Below are 21461 nucleotides of genomic sequence, written 5' to 3' on the forward strand. Positions count from 1 at the left end.
CTTGCTGCTTTTAATATTTTTTCTTGGTATTTAATTTTTGTTAGTTTGATTAATATGTGTTGGCACGTTTCTCCTTGTATTTATCCTGTATGGGACTCTCTGTGCTTACTGGACTTGATTATTTCCTTTCCCATATTAGGGAAGTTTTCTACTATAATCTGTTCAGATATTTTCTCAGTCCCTTTCTTTTTCTTTTCTTCTCCTGGGACCCCTATAATTCAAATGTTGGTATGTTTAGTGTTGTCCCAGAGGTCTCTGAGACTGTCCTCAATTCTTTTCATTCTTTTTTCTTTATTCTGCTCTGCAGTAGTTATTTCCACTATTTTATCTTCCAGGTCACTTATCCGTTCTTCTGCCTCAGTTATTCTGCTATTGATTCCTTCTAGATGATTTTTAATTTTATTTATTTTTTTGTTCATCATTGTTTGTTTGCTCTTCAGTTCTTCTAGGTCCTTTTTAAATGTTTCTTGTATTTTCTCAATTCTATTTCCATGATTTTGGATCATCTTTACTATCATTACTCTGAATTCCTTTTCAGGTGGATTGCCTATGTCCTCTTCATTTGTTTGGTCTGGTGGGTTTTTACCTTGCTCCTTCATCTGCTGTGTGTTTCTATGTCTTCTCATTTTGCTTAACTTACTGTGTTTGGTGTCTCCTTTTCACAGGCTGCAGGTTCGTATTTCCCGTTGTTTTTGGTATTTGCCCCCAGTGGGTAATGTTGGTTCAGTGCATTGTGTAGGCTTCCTCGTGGAGGGGACTGATGCCTGTGTTCTGGTGGATGAGGCTGGATCTTGTCTTTCTGCTGGGCAGGACTGTGTCCAGTGGTGTGTTTTGGGGTGTCTGTGACCTTATAATGATTTTAGGCAGCCGCTCTGCTAATGGATGCGGTTGTGTTCCTGTCTTGCTAGTTGTTTGGCATAGGATGTCCAGAAATGTAGCTTGCTGGTCATCAAGTGGAGCTGGGTCTTAGTGTTGAGATGGAGATCTCTGGGAGGGCTTTCACCATTTGATATTAGATGGAGCCAGGAGGTCTCTGGTGGACCAGTGTGTGAACTTGGCTCTCCCACCTCAGAGGCACAGGCCTGATACCTGGCCAGGGCACGAAGACCCTGTCAGCCACACGGCTCAGAAGAAAAGGGACAAAAGAAGCATGAAATAAATAAAATAAACTTAAAAATAAAAAAGCATTATTAAAAATATAAAAATTAAAAAGGAAAAAAAGAAGGAAAGAAGAGAGCAACCAAACAAACAAACAAATCCACCAATGATATCAAGCACCAAAAATTATACAAAAAAAAAAACCCAACAGACAGAACCCTAGCACAAATGGTAAAAGCAGAGCTTTACAGACAAAATTACAGAAAGAAGTATACACATACACAGTCACAAAAAGAGAAAAAGGAAAAAAAAATCTATATATAAAAAAAAGAAATAGGAAGAGAGTAACAAAATCAATAAACAAATCTACCAATAATAATTAACTGTATATACTAAACTAAGATAAACATAAAGCCAGGAATAAATTAGATGCAGGAAGCAAACCCCAAGTCTATAGTTGCTCCCAAAGTCCACTGCCTCAATTTTGGGATGATTCATCATCTATTCATGTATTCCAGAGATGATGGGTATATGAAGTTGATTGTGGGGATTTAATCCGCTGCTCCTGAACCTTCATGGAGAGATTTCCCTTTCTCTTCTTTGTTCGCACAGCTCCTGGGGTTCAGCTTTGGATTTGGCCCCGCCTCTGTGTGTAGGTCCCCTGAGGCCATCTGTTCCTCACCCAGACAGGACAGGGTTAAAGTAGCAGCCGATTAGGGGCCTCTGGCTCACTCAGGCCGGTGGGAGGGAGGGGTACAGAATGCGGGGCAAGCCTGTGGCGGCAGAGGCCTCCATGACGTTGAACCAGTGTGAGGCGTGCCATGTGTTCTCCCGGAGAAGTTGTCCCTGGATCACGGGACCCTGGCAGTGGCGGGCTGCAACAGGGTCCCAGGAGGGGAGGTGTAGATAGTGACCTGTGCTTGCACACAGGCTTCTTGGTGGCTACAGCAGCAGCCTTAGCACTTCATGTCCGTCTGTGGGGTCTGTGCTGATAGCTGTGGCTCACACCCACCTCTGGAGGTCGTTTAGGCGCTGCTCTGAATCACCTCTCCTTGTTCACCCCGAAACAATGGTCTCTTGCCTCTTCAGCAGGTCCAGACTTTTTCCCGGACTCCCTCCCAGCTAGCTGTGGCACACTAGCCCCCTTCAGGCTGTGTTCATGCAGCCAACCCCAGTCCTCTCTCTGAGATCTAAGCTCCGAAGCCCGAGCCTCAGCTCCCAGCCCCCACCCGCCCCGTGGGGTGAGCCGACAAGCCTCTCGGGCTGGTGAGTGCTGGTCAGCACCAATCCTCTGTGCAGGAATCTCTCTGCTTTGCCCTCCACACCCCTGTTGCTGTGCTCTCCTCCGCGGCTCCGAAGCTTCCCCCTCCACCACCCGCAGTCTCCCTCCACGAAGGGGCTTCCTAGTGTATGGAAACTTTTCCTCCTTCACAGCTCCCTCCCAGTGGTGCAGGGCCCATCCCTATTCTTTTGTCTCTGTTTTTTCTTTTTTCTTTTGCCCTACCCAGGTATGTGGGGAGTTTCTAGCCTTTTGGGAGGTCTGAGGTCTTCTGCCAGCGTTCTGTAGGTGTTCTGTAGGTGTTCCACATGTAGATGTATTTCTGATGTATTTGTGGGGAGGAAGGTGATCTCCACGTCTTACTCCTCCACCATCTTGGTGGTCTTCCAGGCCTGCCTTTCTCGTTTGCCCATTCCTGGTTAACCTTAGCATTGTCCACCAAGTAGCATAAACGAGAAACATAAGTCATTTTCGAATATACTCTTTCTCCATCCACCATTCCCTCAGTCACCAAATCCTACCAATTATACTGCCTTAGTGCTGTACTCTCCTTCCTTAGTATAATAGTATCTACCTCCCGCCCCCGCTACTTCTTTGTTTCAGGGCGTTGTCACATCTCAATGTTTTATAATTTCCCTGGACTCTTAAATATCTTCTGCCCTTCATTCCAGCCCCTTTTAAATCATTTTCTACAAAGTTATACTTCTGAAATGCCATTCTTGTTATATCACTGCTTAAAATCCTGTTACATCTTCCCATAGCCACTAGGAGTAAAGTCTAATGCTAGTCCACACAAAATATCAATACTTCATCATCTAACTGTGGGTTTGTCTCTAACCTCATATTCCGTCACTCTTCTACATATAGTTTTTGATCCAGTCATACTGTACCCAGTTCCCTGAACATTTTATGCTATTTCATCTCTCTGCCTCCATACCTTTGTACTTGGCAATGCCATGCCTGGAATCTTCCATTTTATGACTTAATAACTTTCTCTGTACATTTGTATCTTTCTTCGTTGGTACGTATTTTGACTCAAACCATCTTTTTTCCTAACTCCTGCTGGGTTGGGATAAAGCAAGACCTTGTTAGTGTCAAGAAAGTACTTAGTAAGGTCAATGTGTGACAGTGTCAATAACATTTTAAAAGCACAATTTGTCACAGCTAATGGCAATATGGATAATCTGTCTGAGAATGTCCTAGAGTTGGCAATTATTGTACTATATAGCTCTGTGAATTGTGATCAAACAGATAGATGTTTGTATAGTTTTCAAAGCTGGTGAGTTACAGTAAATAAAAGGTTCTAGCATTTTCCCAGGAATTTTGTGAAGATATTTTATGTTTAAATATTTTCCCCTCTATCACTTAAGAAACTGAATGCAATTTCTTTTTGTAGTAGTATATCTCGTCAATAAAATTTGAAACATTTAATGACTATTCACCCATTATATTTTAAACATTTTATTGGCAGCAGTTAGGGGTTACAAAGAAAACCCTAAGCAAATACAGAGCCATATCTTGAGGAAGCTTGAAATTTATTTTGTGATATTTCACTCTCTATACCACACCCCACACCCCAGGATGAAGACAATAGAACCCTGTGACTAAAGAATGTAGGTGATTATTATACAAAGAATGTATCCTATTATGGTAAAAGAAGGATTATAATGTTATAGAAAAATTGATAGTAATTCAGTTTAGTATAGTTATGCATGGCAGAAATTATTGGATGCTTTCTCATATGTGCAAAGTTGGTGGTTTTTATCTACATGTTTATGCATTTGTTAAATGGGTTATATAGATATCATGTAAAAATCTCCATATAATATAGGGAGATCATTTAATAACATTGCAAATACAGAAACTTTTTTTACTGCTTAAAAATCATAATCGTAGTTCTAGCCTAGTATGTTTATCAATAATGGAGAAAATTCAGACTTCCTATTATTTTTGAATTTTAGTTCTCATGGAAGCTGAATTTAAATCAAATAAACATGGCAGATCATTTTGAACCTTAGATACATTATAAAGAAACTAAGCAACAGATGAAATCTGGCTAGTGGACTCTGTGATTTCTATTTAAAGGCACTTGTTTTCTTTCCAGTACAGGGAAAAATGCTATTCAGCAATGCCTGATTTGTGCATTATAGTGTGGTAGAAAGATTCTACCTAAAAGATTCTGCCTAAAAGATTCTACCTAAAAGACTAAAAGTCGTGAGGCCTGAGTTCAAATCCAATCTTTGTGTTTTATTATTAGCTATACAGTCTTGGGCAAATCATCTAATCTTCCTAGGTTTTCAGTTTCCTTATCTTTAAATGAGGATATCGGACCAGAGTATTTTATGTTCTTTCTAGCTTTCAAATCCCGTAATCCTTTATTTTCTATCTCTGGAGTTGGAGTTTTGTTTTTTGAAAGTAGATTGATTTTTCTTTGTAAGAGGACAATATCGTTCAATCATGCTCTTAAAGATTTATATACTTGGAAGTCGAACAATGCCAATTTTGAAAGTTCCACTATTCAGAAATGAGTTTTATACTGCTTTGGAGCTTAGGTTTTAGATATTAGGCCAGAATCCTTTTTAAAGTGTCCAGTGCAGTGCTATTGAGTCAAACTTTCTGCAGTCTCCTATATCCGTGCTGTCCAATATGGGAGCCACTAGCCACATGTGGCTGTTCAACACTTGAACTGTAACTAATGAAACTGAGCAACAGCATTTTAAATTTTATTTAATTATAATTAAGCTAAATTTAAATTGTAGTCAGTGGCTCTGTATTGAACAGCATGCTCGTGTGTGTGTGTGTGTGTGTGTGTATGTGATGTGTGTATTTGTGTGCACATCTATGCTGAATAGGGAGTTGAGGGAGTAGGGTGGCAGGAAGTAAAGGAGAGTGAGAGGCCATTGTTTTGGATGATGGGATGCTGTCCATAGGTCACTGTTCAGGATATATATAAAGTGGAATGTAACACATTCCAGAAACCATTTTCTATCTCCCTTCCTCCCTTCCCCTCTCCCTCTCTCCCTCTCTCTCTTCCTCTCTCTTCCTTTTCTTTCTTTCTTTCTTTCTTTCTTTCTTTCTTTCTTTCCTTTCTTTCTTTCTTTCTTTCTTTCTTTCTTTTTTTCTTTCTTTCTTCCTTTCACATTCCATTATGTATTATGATAACCACTTTATTTTTATTGAGGTATACTTGATAACCATAAGATAACCATTTTATATACTAGACAGCATATTAAAATAATTATATGTTTTTCTAATTAACCTATAGTTTCAAAGTTAGGTACTCCCAATATTTTAAACATGATGCACTAGTTAAATTTTGTTATCTTACCCATCCTTAAAATATTTTGTTGTGTTAATCTAGGAATGGAGTCTATGAGGCATCTGGAATGTGCTGGAAATTATACTGTATTTGGAGTAAAGTGATATGTTTAGAATAATGAATTTCCTCCTTGCTGTGTCACCTTGTATAACTTATTTATCTGCTTTGAGCCTCAGCTTCATCATCTGTGAAATAAGGATAATAGTAACACTTATCTCATGGTTTTTGTGAGGGTGAGATTAGATGGTGAATTATGTAAAGCTCCTAAGTTGGTAACAAAAACTAATACAATATATTAATGATGATAATAGTTTGGAGGTTTGTATTTAGCTATGAATTCAGAATCCACACAATGGGTATTTCATATATATAATTAAATAATAATATACTCTGCCCTATAAACTAATTACATTTTAAAAATTTAACTTTGTAAATAGTGACAATTGGATTGATTTTGTTCCTATCCTCTGAAAAGGGCAGTCATTGTGTAGTAGTATAAAGGAATGGAGATAATTAAGATGAGTTTTTTTGTTCTCCACATTCATACAATGTAAATATTCCTATTAAAGAGCATTGCTTTAGCAGATTATGTTGGAAAATGACATGATAGTATGAATATTCATCTTATGCTATTTGTAAGTAATTAAATATCTTTAAGAATTTGATAAACAGTAAATAGTACATTGATAAACCAGTGCTGTTACCTGTTTAAACTACTGACTTCAAAGTGTGTGCTATTTTTTACTATAGTCAATGGATGTAACTTCTTTTTTTAGCATTTAGTTATATATCATACATTGTGTGTTAAATGAGTATTTAAAAGCATTGCAACATTTATATTATTAAATGTAAAATTATTTTGATGTTACATTCATTAATTTTTTTGGCTTTTACTATTTTTATAATTTCCTGATCCAAATACTTTTATTGTATAAAGGTACAATTCCAAGACTCATTAACTTGTTTCTTATGGAAATGTTCTCTTTGCTTGTAGGGTATTAATACAAGCCATTAAGCTAGAATTTCTTCTGGCAAAAACAATCCTAGCAGATGGCAACTTTTCTCTCTATTAATTTTGGATTGGACATGTATTTTGGCTTGTTCGGTCAGGTCAAAGTTGTAACATAACAAGAATCATTCATGCAAATACAGTCATAATATACCTATGGACTCATACACTATGAAAACTTATATTCCAGCCTACTGAAACTATATGAATACTTAAACATTTTCTTACTGTAAACAGGAAGGTTAAGTAACCCATTAAGGCATAAGCATCATAATAACTTATCTGATATGACTTTTGAGGTAATGCCAAGTCAATGGCAAATATTTAGTCAGATGTCTAAGTGATTTAGCTTGACATTTGAGCATTCATAAGAATTGGACTGAATTGTTCAATTATCATTTAGATAGCTAGTAATGTTAGAGACAACCTCAATAATCCCTTTTAATGCATGTAACTTTTGATTTTTGAACCTGGATGTGAGCTAGATAGGCTAATCTCCCCCAAAACAGCTTAAATGCATAAGATAAAGATATAACAATAAAAGCAATATAGCTTTTAATATTTGTCTCTACTTGAAAAAAAATCACTATCATAATAACAGGTCTGGATGTGGTCAAGTCAAAATACATTTGAAATATTTTTCTTTTGCTGATGTGTTTTTCCATACTAACTGTTGATTTATTTGTGCCCCTTTCTATATATACTTAACATATTTACTAAATCTGGTATTTTACAGTGGTCCCCTTGCAGTCAGCTCTTTGAACACTAGACTCATTGCGTACTTTAAAAATAATAAATTTCAATGTGCAGCTCTTAAACTATTAGCCAATTGCCTTAGACGTGAGCAGCATTTTCCAAAAATGAGGAATAATCTTTGGAACACTTGGCAGTTAGCATTTGGTTGACACTCTCCTAGCTTGCAATTAACGGAAAATAACTCCCTCCTCTTTTATAATAGGGAACCTCAATAACAGAAGAAAACCAAAACCCATTTTCCAGCATCAGTCTAAGTAATGAATCACCTTTACTTGAAAACAAGCTCTTATATTTACTTTACCATGCAATGCACATTAGTATTTGTGTCATAGTGCCTTCTAGTTGATCTTAATTCACTTGCATTTATTTTTTTATATAGTAAATTAATTCATCTTATTCATATAGTTTACTACTCTATATTTTGTGCAAATCTATCCAATAATAGAATGGAGAGAGTGTAACTCAGTGTAATAATATCTCTAAGTTATCACTGTTCCCTGTTTAACATCAGGGTACTTTTATAGCTTTGTTTGAGTTATTTTAGAAAAGTGTTTATAACCATATAGAATTGAGGCCAAGCGCCCTCTGAGGACAGCTGGATATGAAAGATACATTTCATGATCTTTTTAAAGGGCTCTGTATCCACACTGTTGGAACTTGGAGTTTCTCAGAGAAAGTTTAATATTCCTTCATATTGTTTAGCAAAGCATAGCAGTACTTGACCAACCATCATATCTTCGTTAGAATTTCTCTGGACATTAGAAACTCTATTGTTATTTTTTTTGTTTCTACTGTAAAGTCATAATCATTATACTTATATAAACATTTGCATTTCTTGATGTATTTCATAATATATGTATGTATTCCTTTAGTAAATGGAAAAAAAATTCTGAATGCATTATTTCTTTAATTTAAGAAAACTTGTTTTTAACAAAGTTTACTTTCTAATTGCAGGTGGCCTGCATGCAGTTTATAAATGCCCTTGTCACATCTCCTTATGAGCTTGATTTTCGAATACATTTAAGGAATGAATTCCTTCGTTCAGGACTAAAAACAATGTTACCAGTAAGTGGAATGTGCACATTTATTATGCTTATGAACTTTAATGTTTTTCTCTCTTTAGACAAAAGTACTTTCAGCAAAGTAAATAAATGTGCCTTGCCGTTTCCTTTTGTAAAGCACTGGACATTTTGTAAGCTTTTTGATATTGCAGTAGTGTTAGTCTCTACATAAAACTGATGATTCGGAATTCAGCTAATGATATGTCCAGAAGTGATGGCTTTTTTGGTCTTCTTGAAGTCGAAAGGGAACTTTTCTTTGACTTTGAATACTGAGAACATAAAAGACTGCTATTTTTTTGCCATTTCAATTTTTCATTAAAATTTTTTGCTTTCCTCTTTGATAACTTAGATTGATTTCCTTTATATTCAGCATAAGTATGCATAAAATTTTGATTAGTATATTCTAGACACATAACATAAGGATGGTATTCTTGTTATAAATCCGTAGCATCTTTTCTAAAGAAAAACAATTTTATTTCTTAAATTGAGTGTGGATATCTGTGCTAATTGTGATACTGTTAAAAACATTTTTGAAATAACGTTATAGACTTGTTCTAAGATAAATGAGCACACTTATTTTATAAATAGAAATACAACTACCATGACTTTATACTTTACTTAGTATGTTAACTAAAGAAGGATTTTGTTCAAGACCATGGCATTTTTAAAGGAGACAAGTAAAATCTCACTAGTTTCTTTATTTAAACTACTTAGACCATACCTGATAAACAAGAAGTAAATGTAGGGGTGGGGAATAAAAGGACTGAGGAAAGAAAAAACAAAATAAAACAAATGTCAATGAGCGTGTATATAAGGTATTCCTAGGGTATTAGAAATAGCAAAATCAGGGATATTTCCTGGTGAGGGACTAGTGTGTAGCATGCGTCTGTAACTTGTCTTCTGATAGTCTTAACTGAAAGTGGTTGAAACTCATCATCATAAAATATACAATTGGGTCTATTGAAACCCATTTTAATAAGATATATGATTGGGTCTGTGAGGTTTTAGAAATTTCTATGTCAATTCCACTTTGAATGGTTCTTTCATCCATGACTTTAAAACGCAAGGAATTGGTTGCAGTGAATCAAAGCATCATCATAAGTGACCCGAATAGAGGTTCAATATGCAGTTAACTTAGGCACATTCACTAGTTATAGTGTATGTAACACACATTCTTTTTTTGTCACAAATCTCTCCTCATGAAAAGTCTGTGGTCTTATGTAGCTAGAGGTAATATTACAGTCCTCATTCTAGTGTGCTTTTGAATTGCCTACTCAGTGTTTCCATCCTTGTCCTCTCGGAGCTGGTCCTCTGTTTCTGGGAGAGTAATCATGTCTTTGGACACTTGTTTGCCTCAGGGGCTCCTGAAGATCCTCTACTCATTTACTAATATGCCATGTTTTTCTGCCTTAGTTATTGCTGTCTATTCCAGCTTTCATTTCCCTGTGTCTTTTTATAATTAAACATTCGCTTTCTACCGTATGCTACTGAATGGCTGGTCAAGAAAACTGTGACTCTCAATTTATTTAAGTCCTCATCTTTTCAGAAAGGGTATGCACATAGCTCTTGTCCTTACCTTTTGCATGTTTGCCAGGGTGTGCTCATTTCTGCTGGGTTCAGTGGTCTCATGGTATTTTTCCTTTGGTTACATTGACAGCTAAGATTTTGCATCACTGTTTCTTAGCTACACTTTCGCATTGGCCCTATAGCTGTATATAAAGCCCCTTGCGGTACCCTGTACCTCTTAACTTATGCTTCCAGCTAGATTTTTCTTTAACTATCACATCTCTTCAGTATGCCCTGATTCTTAGATCTCAGGGATCCTTCAGCAAGAGGAAAGTGAGAAGTGTCATGTTTCTGCCTCTTAAAGTTTTGGAATAGAACCTACAAGGATTCTCAATTTCTTTTTCTTCCTGTGACAATGGAGTGAAATATGGCTAAATAGGGCTCTGGTTCTCAAGAAGTTGGGCATGTCCCCCTAAAGAGAGTCTATCAAAATCTTATTGGGGGTAGGGCAGAGATGTTTGGTTTGAAAGAAAATAATCCTCCCCAGGTATTTCTGATATACAATATGAGAATCAGAATCTAGGCAGACAGACCCTGAGATTAGAGGTCCTTCCCTTAATACCATACATTTCGCTACTGTTGCTGTTGTCCTTGTAGTTTTATTATCACAATTTGGAGCAAAAGTCAGAATGGTCATGCTTTAATGTATACTAGATGTACCTAACATGTCAACTGCTGTCTAGCTATCTAATTTACTAAATATTTACATTTCAACCACTAGAATTTATAGTAATATCAAACATCTTTTACACATGCATGGGAACCTAATAATATATTCATAGATGAGTCTTTAATATCCTGGCTTTTATCCTATTTACTCTTATGTTATACATTGTTCTAACAGGAGGAGCTTCCTAATTTTCTGGAATATATCATATTCAAAGCAGCAAATTAGACGTGGCTAGGGCTAATATAAATTGTTGATACATGGATCAAAAATTATAAATATCTGGAATCATTAGGTGTTGGGGAAGAATAGTTCTTAATAGTTCTTAGTATTTCAGTAATCCATGAGACCATCATTGTAGTAGAGTGAAACTTTTGTTTCATATAATTATTAGAATCCTCAAGACAAGGACAGTTATTTTAATTACATTCTGTAGAAATTTATTTTCAAAATTTGCCCTGTCTCTATAGATAAATTATGATGTTTAAAGAGAGTTTATATTTCACTTACATGGAAAATTTACTTTTTATAAATTTGCTTTAGTAATTTGGGACAAATGAGTTATTAAACACTATGTAGTGATTTTTAAAATAGTATTTTCTCTGTAGTTAACTTACATTGATTTCTTGTGAAGTTTTCTCCATCTGCCTTTTAGTTAGTTAAATAAATTAAGAAAATATTAGATAAGTCAGATATGTGAAGGAACAAGATAGTAAGAAATTGTGTCTGTAGGCAGCAGGCATTCTTAACTTCTTTTAAAAGACCGACAAACCCTTTCTTACTCTTTTGAAGAATCAATTTTGATTGCTTGACTGGTAATCAGTCATGTGCTGGTAATGGACTTTGATTTCCTTTGAAGTACACCATATTATAGAGACTTAATTATATGTTTTAGAGAATCTGCTGAAAATATTCCGTATCTGTACAGCAAATCTGTTTAAAAAATAACTGAAACATATTTACAGTATTTCACATAATTATTAGTAGTGTAATTCAGTAATTTTATGCCATTCTTCATTTAAAATACAAACTTCAGTGATGCATTTCCCTTTTTTCAATGGGGTATCTGTCACATTTGTGCTATATGAAACTTTTATTAATTCATTAAATGTTTATTTTATCAAAATTTTTGAATATACTTTTCAAGGTTTGACATTTGAATGAAAGGAAGTTTTTATATATGTGTGTGTATGTAGATATGCATATATATTTTAATGGAGCATTATTAATGAACACTATGAGATATTTCATTTATACATATCTATATTTTTATATTGTGCTGTACATGTTCACATACTATATATCTTATATAAATAATGTGTTGTCCTAATTAAAAACTGAAATAAATATTTAACCAGTTATTTTCACTGAAAATATTTTAATCATGAAGGTTGAGTCCATGTTTTGTAAAGTTCTGATGCTGATTAAATGACAGTATTTAATTAACTTGTTTTTTCTATTTTTCAAACATATTTGAATGTGTTAAAGTCTGATAGTGAACATCTAAGAAAGAATATCTTATAACATAAGAATAAGGAAAAAATCCATATTATAAAATGTATTAAAGGTTTTTTTTTTTTGAGAGAATGAAAGTGTATTCTTATCAGCTCCTTACATTACCCATGAAGTTTTTTTTTTTTTTAACATCTTTATTGGAGTATAATTGCTTTACAATGGTGTGTTAGTTTCTGCTTTATAACAGAGCGAATCAGCTATACATATACATATGTTCCCATATCTCTTCCTTCTTGCGTCTCCCTCCCTCCCACCCTTCCTATCCCACGTATTAAAGGTTTTTTCTGCAATGACCAGCATATTGGGTGTGTCTGGCTCCTGCTCTTTCCTGAATTGAGTTCATAAATCACCTGATAATATAACTCACCAATGTTAGATAACTTTAATTCCAATAAATTTCTTCATTCCCTTTCAAAGTGGAAAGTTAGACCTAAAACAAATTATTACTCAAGAGGAAACTAAGTTTAAATACATGTATTTGTTATGTATTTTATATGCAATTATATAGAAACATATTAATATTTTCATATGCTCTGTGGGTAAATTATTATGTATGTGAACGTTAGAAAAAGAACACCTAGAAATTGCATAAATTTGTGTTTGGCTTCAGTAATAGCGGTTGCATCTCCATTTAAAATCGTCCTATTGAACAAAAATAGAAACAAAAAAATGGATCCGAGTTTGTTTAATCGACCTAATTTGAAGTACACCGTGCTTGCATTTCCTTTTAGAGTTCAAGCTCAGCTCTGAACATCCTAGTCTCTCTTTCGGTATCACCCTTGAGCATCCACAGTTGTGATTATCGATTTGGGTTTTGAAAGCGGCAACTTAATGGACACATATTAAAAGATATTCCAGGTGATATATATTAAGCCCAACAATCTCTAGTGTGGCATGCTTCCAAAGATTTTGTTTATACTATGATTTTGAAAATTATCAGAGGTTTGTAATGCATGTGCTTATAATGTATTACAAAAACAGGTCTCTTTGATGCCCAAGTTGGTATTTTGTGATTCGGCTAAGCAAAAATAAAAGGTGGGGGAGGAAGCTAGTTGTGCATCTTGATTAAAAAGTCCTGACGCCTTTTTGCTTTAAAATCACAAAATGTCATTTAAAGTAAATTTGTTTTTACAACTTTCCACGCCATACTTGGGACTGTTGTCCTTGAATATATCCTTGCATTTGTTCTTCATTAATACAATTGATCTATATTCGCATTTTTTGCCAGAGGCATATGTGAATATTCTAACTGCATGAGTTCTTTTGCGATCTTTGATTAGTGTGTTTAGTCAAAACGACAGCATTTAATGTGGGTTTGTAGCAATTAGTTTTTTTCCCTTGCGAAAGTGATCGTTAATTTTTTAATGTGAATCGTCAAAATTTGGAGCATGAAAAGAAATGCGGTGAATGTAATGAGGTTCTTTCATTTTAAAATAGAAAAACAGAGTACGTTTACTTTCTTTCAGGAAACCAAGTGCCTGGGTCAGTATTTGAAATTGCTTCTGTGTACATAGATGAATAATAGTGTCAGGCCTTTATTGCCAAAGTATGGGGTTGTCAAACTGTTACTCGTCTGTTAAGTTTTCTGTTTATATATTAGGATCTGAAAGAAAAAGAGAATGACGAGCTTGATATTCAGTTGAAAGTATTTGATGAGAACAAAGAGGACGACCTAACTGAATTATCACACCGTCTCAATGACATTCGAGCAGAAATGGAATATCCTTTTGACGAACCACAGAAATCATTTTGCATGTACTGTGAAAAAGGGATTTGTGGGTGATTTTGTGAACCATTATTAGAATTCTTGTCTGCCGGCCCAATTTGTATCCATTTATTTATATTAGAACTTCACGATGATGCTGTCCTTGAGATTCATGTTGAAGAATTGTCAGACTGTCCTGATGATTTACACAGACTGTATTGAAATCCACATGATGGCTTGCTGCATTATAGGTTTACTCTGCTCAACGGTCTTGAATAGACAAGAGCCTAAGGCAGTATTCCTCATGGATAAGGATTTTTGGGGGGAAAAGTTCAGTGAGTTCATATGTGACTATAGGTAATATACTTTTTCAGTTTATTAAATGGTACTCCAGTGATTTAGAGATATCATTCAATTCAAATAGATGTCTTATTCTCAATCCAAATATTTTGGTTCCTTAGCGGGGGAAAAAAGTTTAGATGTGATAGGGTCTGACTATAACAAGGATGCTAGAGTAGAAGCATTTGAGTCAAATACAACTAGAATATAATCTTCCTATGGCAATGATTTTATACAAAATGATTTTAGATCTAAAAGATGGTTGTCATAGCATTGCTGGCCATTTGTTTCACACCCATTAAATTTCTTACTTATGGGTTCTGGGGAAATTGGGAAATACTTCAGAACGAAAATGACCTTTGAGCTGGACTTTTTCTCTATAACGTCTTCTTCCATCTTCCTCCTCACTCTACAGTGCTTTGCTTGCATCTGCCTTATTTGTATACACTTCTTTGTGCCTATGAGATGGAGGGCACAAGTGTTTCAACTTTTTCCTCCAATGTTCCTATCAAAGCGTCTTACACGAGTACTGGATAAGTGCAATGAATAACAATTTTGTTATTATGAGAGATAATTTCTAGTAATTTCTTATCCTTCATCAGTGACTCTAGCCTACAGTGGTCTCCATAATATTAAATGCTTTTTGTATCAATTAATAAATATCTTGCTTTATATAAATTTCTCTTCATCAGAAAGCTATTTTTGGATCTATTCCGTAGCCATCGAAAGGACCTTATGTGACTTTAACACAACACTCTTACATGGGGTCTAAGAAGTAATCCATCATATACTTAATTCTATTTCAGAGAAAACGTTGACATTTCAGGTTATTTTTAAGATGCTGGATTACATCTCCTCTTCTCCTTTTCTTTTACATCGATTTTTCTAGGTGCTCGCTTTTCTTATAAAAGTGAATCCATTTTTTAAATCTGTTTTCTAGTTTACTAAAAGCATTTAAACTTCTACCACTCTTTTTATATCCTAAGAAAAATATGTTTCAAGTTCCTTATCAAATACTGACATACAAATGAATGCAAACAGTAGTGATTTCATATGTAGTAAGTGTTTCATCTGTATAAAATAAAACTGGTTTTTATGAACTTTTAGCAGCCCACACAATGCTTATTTGCCTTACTATTTTATGTGGGCAGTGAAAAGACAGGAGTATTGGCTTGCATGCATAATATAGGTTCCCATCACAACCACAGGAAGGTCAAGAAAAAAACATTTTCATTAATGGCATTGCTGTTCTAATGGTACCAACTATAAGCTGGAATTTTAAAATATAATGAACAGCTGATCATTTAAACGTTTAATGGTTAAATGGTCTTGGAAATACTCTAAGTCTCTTTCACTTGTTAAAAGATTAAAGTGATCCATAGATTAAACTTCTTTATGGAAATGTTTTAAATACTGGAACATGGAGCTGAAGGTTTAGAAACAGTAATGCAAACAAAATGATATATCAGTGTTTTCAAAACTGAAGCTGCTTTTGTTATGAATGAAACTGTTACCAAGAATCCTTGATTTTTTTCCTTTACTTACTTTCCACTGATATGAATGAAGTGTACCATCTTCTGTATAATATGTTGAAGGACACTGCTGCTGAAAATTACTTATTATCCATTCTACAACATTTTTTGCTCATCAGAAATGATTATTATATCAGGTAAGAGGCTGTTATGAGAGTACAATTTGTATAATTTGAATTGGATTTTAAAGGAAAATTAACAATATAGTGGGGTCTAGACAGTGTATGCACATATATATATATATATATATATATATGCATGGAGTATAAGAGTTTGACGACTCTAGATAACATTTTTAAAAAGGTGTCAATCTATTTTTAATTGGGCCAGAAGAATATACTTATAAAAACGGGGTATGCCATTTCAGTAGCAATGAACCCAACAGATTTTACTGACCCTATGATGAATTTCTTTTGTGGCACAGAGTAATCTCTGAAGAGTCTATGGTAAAACTTTTAAGTCCTCGTACTTTTTTTTTTTTATGTTCAGTCTACCCTATTCTTCTAGGTCTCTCTCTAGCTGGCTGAAGCCATGTGTAAGATCTGAGCCAACGGACTTGATTGGCTCCTCCTGAATTTCTTACCCACAGAAATGTGAGGGATAATAAGATTATGTTATTGTTTTGAGCCACTAAGTTCTGAGATGATTTTATGAAGCAATAAGTGAAAGGAAATGGGAAATATTATTCTGGCAAGCAATATACACAGGTAAACATAAAGTTCAAATAGTAAAGGAAAAAGAGAAGAGTGGACATCATAGGACATCTAGCAGTATCTGCCACACTTCCCATGAATTTATATAATGTGGTGGTATGGACAATAGAATATAGAGATAGTATCACTATATTGTGATGTGGTAAAAGTGCTTTAACTTTAGTGTGCACAGGGTGTGTGGATGTGGATAATTTTTTGAACCTGGTAGCTGAAGGAAGCCCTCCTTCAGAAGTTTAATAATAATAAAAACAGCAATGATAACATTTGCTATTTAGTAAGCATTTTAAGTCCTTTTATATTTTAATAAGACTATTGTTATTCCTCTTTTATAGTATTATCTAAAAATAGGTGTGATCTTATCTAAGAAAATAATAATACTAATATTTCAGCTTTATACACAGCAATGTAATTCTTCTAAATAAACGAATATAATAATCCATAAAGTCAGAAATTTCAGAGTGTAGTTCTGGGAATATATCTGAAAACCAGAAAATTAGAGAAGGGTTTCTGAATGACTGAAATTATCCATAAGTTGGTGACCATGATCTTATATTTAACTGTTTAAGAGACTCTTAGTTGTTCTTCATACTCTAATATGCATGAAATTCTAGCAACCTAGGTTCTCTGATTTCTCAAACCTTGCTTGATTAAAGGGCAAAGGAAGGCTACCATGGGGTCGGGTACAGTCACAACAAAAATGACAATTCTAAAGTCCATAGAGAACTATTATAGTTCCCTTTATAGTTCAGGCTAGTTGCAATAACTGATGGGCATCATGATGTTACAGAGACATAGAAAAATGTTTAAAATATGCTGGGTTTTTTTAAATAGGAAAGATAGTAATCCAACCAAAATGATTGTTGTTTCCTCAAATAAGTGCTGGCAACTAAAGGGGTACTGTGCCCATGGGTACACAGTTACCTGGGGAAATAATTTGTGTGAAACCATCCATTTCTCAGTAACTTTGAATAAACGAGAAGTTGTTCTAACATGACGTCCTTTTCATCCTGAGAACATCCATGTGAGGTAGATGTGCGACTAGCACTTTTATTCTACCTATGGATAATTAATTTGTCCTGAAAGAGAACCATTGTGTTTTCCCTGTTTACCCAGAGTCATTGACTAGATTGATTATAATCCAATGTTGTTTACCCTAGATCTGATGATAACTTGAAAAAGACTCAGATGCGTAATACATATTACTATTTATTCTTATCCTTGAGATCAGCCCCATGACAAAAGACATATAAGAGCAATTAGAATATGTTTGCCTTTATTTGCAGACTTTTAGTAGGTTGGCTAGTTATCAGCACACTGATTTTAGGGATGTTTATGTCATAGCTTGTCCATAGTAGTATTTCTTTCTGAATTTTCTCTGTTGAATTTATTAGCTGCTGATAAATACTAAATTTTCCCTGAATTTTAATGCAAAAAGTGCCTTTTAAAAATTTTTGAAGTATGTAAGTGGTCATTTTTAAGGCCAGAATTACCTTGATAGATTACAGAATTAGGAAATGTTTCAAAACCTTTGACACTTTGAACAAATTGAAGCTATCGCCATACATATTTAGTGTGTATGCTTCTACAAAATGGATCTTTTAAAATATGTGTATAAATAGATCTTTGGAGTAGTCTGTAACATAAGTGGCTGAGTCCAGTTTTGTAAAAGCTGTTATAGCTATCTTGAGTAAAAGTGTGGCAGTAAATTCAATACATTGTTTGCCATGTAATGCCAAGGTACTCATTCCTTATTGAAATTGAGAACTTGGAGAGGCTTAGAACCATTTCTGTATCCATAGATGTAGAACTAAAGAGTCATTTGTTTTTATTAACTTTAGGAACAATAGCTTAAGTAAGTAGATAAGGTTGATAAGTATCTTTGAACACAAGCATGAATCCCTGCAAACTAGAGTATTAAGTCACTAAGTGTTCACAGCTGATTATATTACAATGGGTTTTGCACTATAACGTCCAGCCCATCTTTAAGCTTAGGCATATTCCTCTAGAGTGAGTGTAATGGCTAGAAAAGAGTTTTTTAGCCTGCTAGAAAATAACCTAGTTTTCTTTATCATGTAGAATCACTTCTTAAGAAAATTGATTTGTATATGTAGAAAAGGTATTCAAGATTACTTTTCTTTTGCAGGCCACAGTATTACAAAATAGTTGAGGAGTGTGTTTCACAGATAGTGCTGCACTGCAGTGGTATGGACCCAGATTTCAAGTACAGACAAAGATTAGACATTGATTTCACTCATCTGATAGGTATGTGATATAATCCTCAATGTCATTTGATTTTGTTTTCCTCTCTTCTGTCTAATAGACACTTTTTAAGTGTAACTCTCTCACTAAACTTCCTCTATTAATATCTGGTAAGTCATTGTATCTGTGGGTACTCATTTGCTATAATTATTAATTATGATGATCACGAGAGTTCTGCCTCTGTGATTGGAGATACTAATCTATTTGTTAAGTTTCAACACTCTTGAATTCAGTTTAAAGTCAATGCTGAACCAAAAACATTATATTAGGGGTGACTACCTTGCTTTTTAGAAACATGACTCTGAAATGCGTTGATTCAATTTATGCTGGTACATTTGTGGTTTTGTAGAAATCACGTGAACAGCAGGGTCTAATTAGTAATGCTATGTTGTTAGTGTTCAGGTCTGAGAAAGGAAATACAGGTTGGTTTCAGTAACTTAAGACCTCTTAATTCTATTAAAGTAGATCATTTTATATTTTCATAGAGCTTAGAGCTGGGAAAGAATTTGAGATGATCATGTTCATCTACTTGGATTGTTGTGGAAATGACCTTATATTATCTGAGACTGGTAGCTAGCTACACTTTCTGGAACAGTCTCTGAAGGATGATGTGAAACCTCTCTTGTGAAATATACTACGCCATATGACCTTAGAGTTAAGCAGTTTTATTTATACCTAATCGAAATCACTATTGCTACGATTCAAGCATGAACTCATTTGTCTTTGTCTTTAAAGGTAGGAAACAACAGCTGTTGAATGCCAGTTATATGTTATTCTTCACTCCATAGCCCAGGGAAGGCTCACAGTAATATTCAAAGATGAATTCCTTGTTATTTATCATGTATTATTCTCATCTGATTGTGAAACTAATGCTCACTTATCATAGGCAATCTGGAGACTTATGTAAGTGACAAAATAAACCACCAATTACACTTTTCAAGCTCAGTACATTTCACCGTTACTCACTGTTCAGCTCAGTACGTCTTGTTATCTCCATCTTCATCACTCTCTCTCTTGCTCTCACTCTATCTCCCTCCCTCCTGTATTCCTCTTCTATATATCTATATGCTGATTTTTCATGGAGCATTATATTATTAGAATTTTTCAATATTAACCTTCAAAATGTGACTTTGAATGTCTATATAATATTCCATTTTATACAATGTCATAATCATCTTGACCAGTCCTTTCTTATTGTACATACAGATTGTTTTCAGGTTTTTATAATTATAAATGAATTTACTGTGAACATCCTTTATGTAAATATTTGGCTTCTTCTCAATATTTCCTTAGGATTGATTCCCCTGAGGGTGTGAACTTTGGGAGGCCAAATGCTTTTCAGAAAGCTTCTGCCAATGTACCCTGCCCCTGCAATTAATGTGAATGTTGGCCTCACTGCATATTTTTCCCTGAGCTTAATAAAGTCAGTAGCTTATTTCATATTTGTTGAGAGAGTTATAAGGGACTGTTTCCAAACACTTGTATTGGCTTATAATCTATTGTGGACCATAGTTGGTGCATATATGCTACTGTTGATTTTGGCTAGCTCATTCAGTGTTCAGTGGATATTTGTTTTGGGTACTGTGTGCCAGGTACTTAGGATTGTGTACTGTTAATCAAGAGCACTGGGGTGGGAAGACATGAAGGGATCAGGTGAGAGGGGGTAGTCAGTATCAAAAACCCATTATGACCTCATCCACGTATCATTTCTGTGATTGTGAACAAATCATTTAACTTGTCTAGGCTTCAGTTTCCTCAACTCTAAATTCAGATAAGTCAAATATATGTGTGACCCTTAATATTTTATGCTCAGATGTCTTGAGTAGCTGATGAAGGCTATGAACCTTTCATTAGAACACACACACACACACACACACACACAGAGATATTAGCTGGTGCTTGAAGAACTTCTAGGAAATCAGTGGATCTCTTAAAATAAAGATCATCTGGACTTGAGGAGCATAGAGTCTCTTCTGATTTCACAGGTCTGTGAGTCTAGTACTTTTTTAATATAAATCAGATCATATCCTGACCTAAATTTCTTCAATGCCTTTCCATTGAAATTTTTATTTTTTTAACATTTTTATTGGAGTGTAATTACTTTACAATGGTGTGTTAGTTTCAGCTGTATAACAAAGTGAATCAGCTATACATATACATATATCCCCATATGCTCTCCCTCTTGCGTCTCCCTCCCACACTCCCTATCCCACCCCTCTAGGTGGTCACAAAGCACCAAGCTGATCTCCCTGTGCGATGCGGCTGATTCCCACTATCTGTTTTACATTTGGTAGTGTGTATATGTCAATGCTACTCTCTCACTTCGTCCCAGCTTAACCTCTCTCACTTCGTCCCCCTCCCCATGTGCTCAACTGATTCTCTACCTCTGGGTCTTGATTCCTATCCTGCCCCTAGGTTCGTCAGAACCTTTTTTTTTTTTTTTTTTAGATTCCATATATATGTGTTAGCATATGGTATTTATTTTTCTCTTTCTGACTTACTTCACTCTGTATGACAAACTCTAGCTAGGTCCATCCACCTCACTACAAATAACTCAATTTCATTTCTTTTTATGGCTGAGTAATATTCCATTGTATATATGTTTCACATCTTCTTTATCCATTCATCTGTTGATCGACACTT

At 34.8% G+C, this 21461-nt stretch overlaps 1 protein-coding gene across 1 annotated transcript in view; it reads left to right on the forward strand.

Moving 5' to 3' along the window:
- The window catches only part of DIAPH2 (diaphanous related formin 2), an 888726-nt gene that overhangs the window by 246423 nt on the left and 620842 nt on the right, over window positions 1-21461 (forward strand). The window contains exons 11-15 of the mRNA XM_029240205.1: window positions 8416-8526; window positions 13871-13989; window positions 15867-15983; window positions 18703-18821; window positions 19304-19387. Coding sequence (XP_029096038.1) covers window positions 8416-8526; window positions 13871-13989; window positions 15867-15983; window positions 18703-18821; window positions 19304-19387 — 550 coding nt within the window. The remainder of the gene's footprint in view (window positions 1-8415; window positions 8527-13870; window positions 13990-15866; window positions 15984-18702; window positions 18822-19303; window positions 19388-21461) is intronic.

The sequence above is a fragment of the Monodon monoceros genome, unplaced genomic scaffold, assembly GCF_005190385.1.
Source record: "Monodon monoceros isolate NGI ecotype Baffin Bay Population unplaced genomic scaffold, NGI_Narwhal_1 Super_Scaffold_22, whole genome shotgun sequence".
NCBI lineage: Eukaryota > Metazoa > Chordata > Mammalia > Artiodactyla > Monodontidae > Monodon > Monodon monoceros.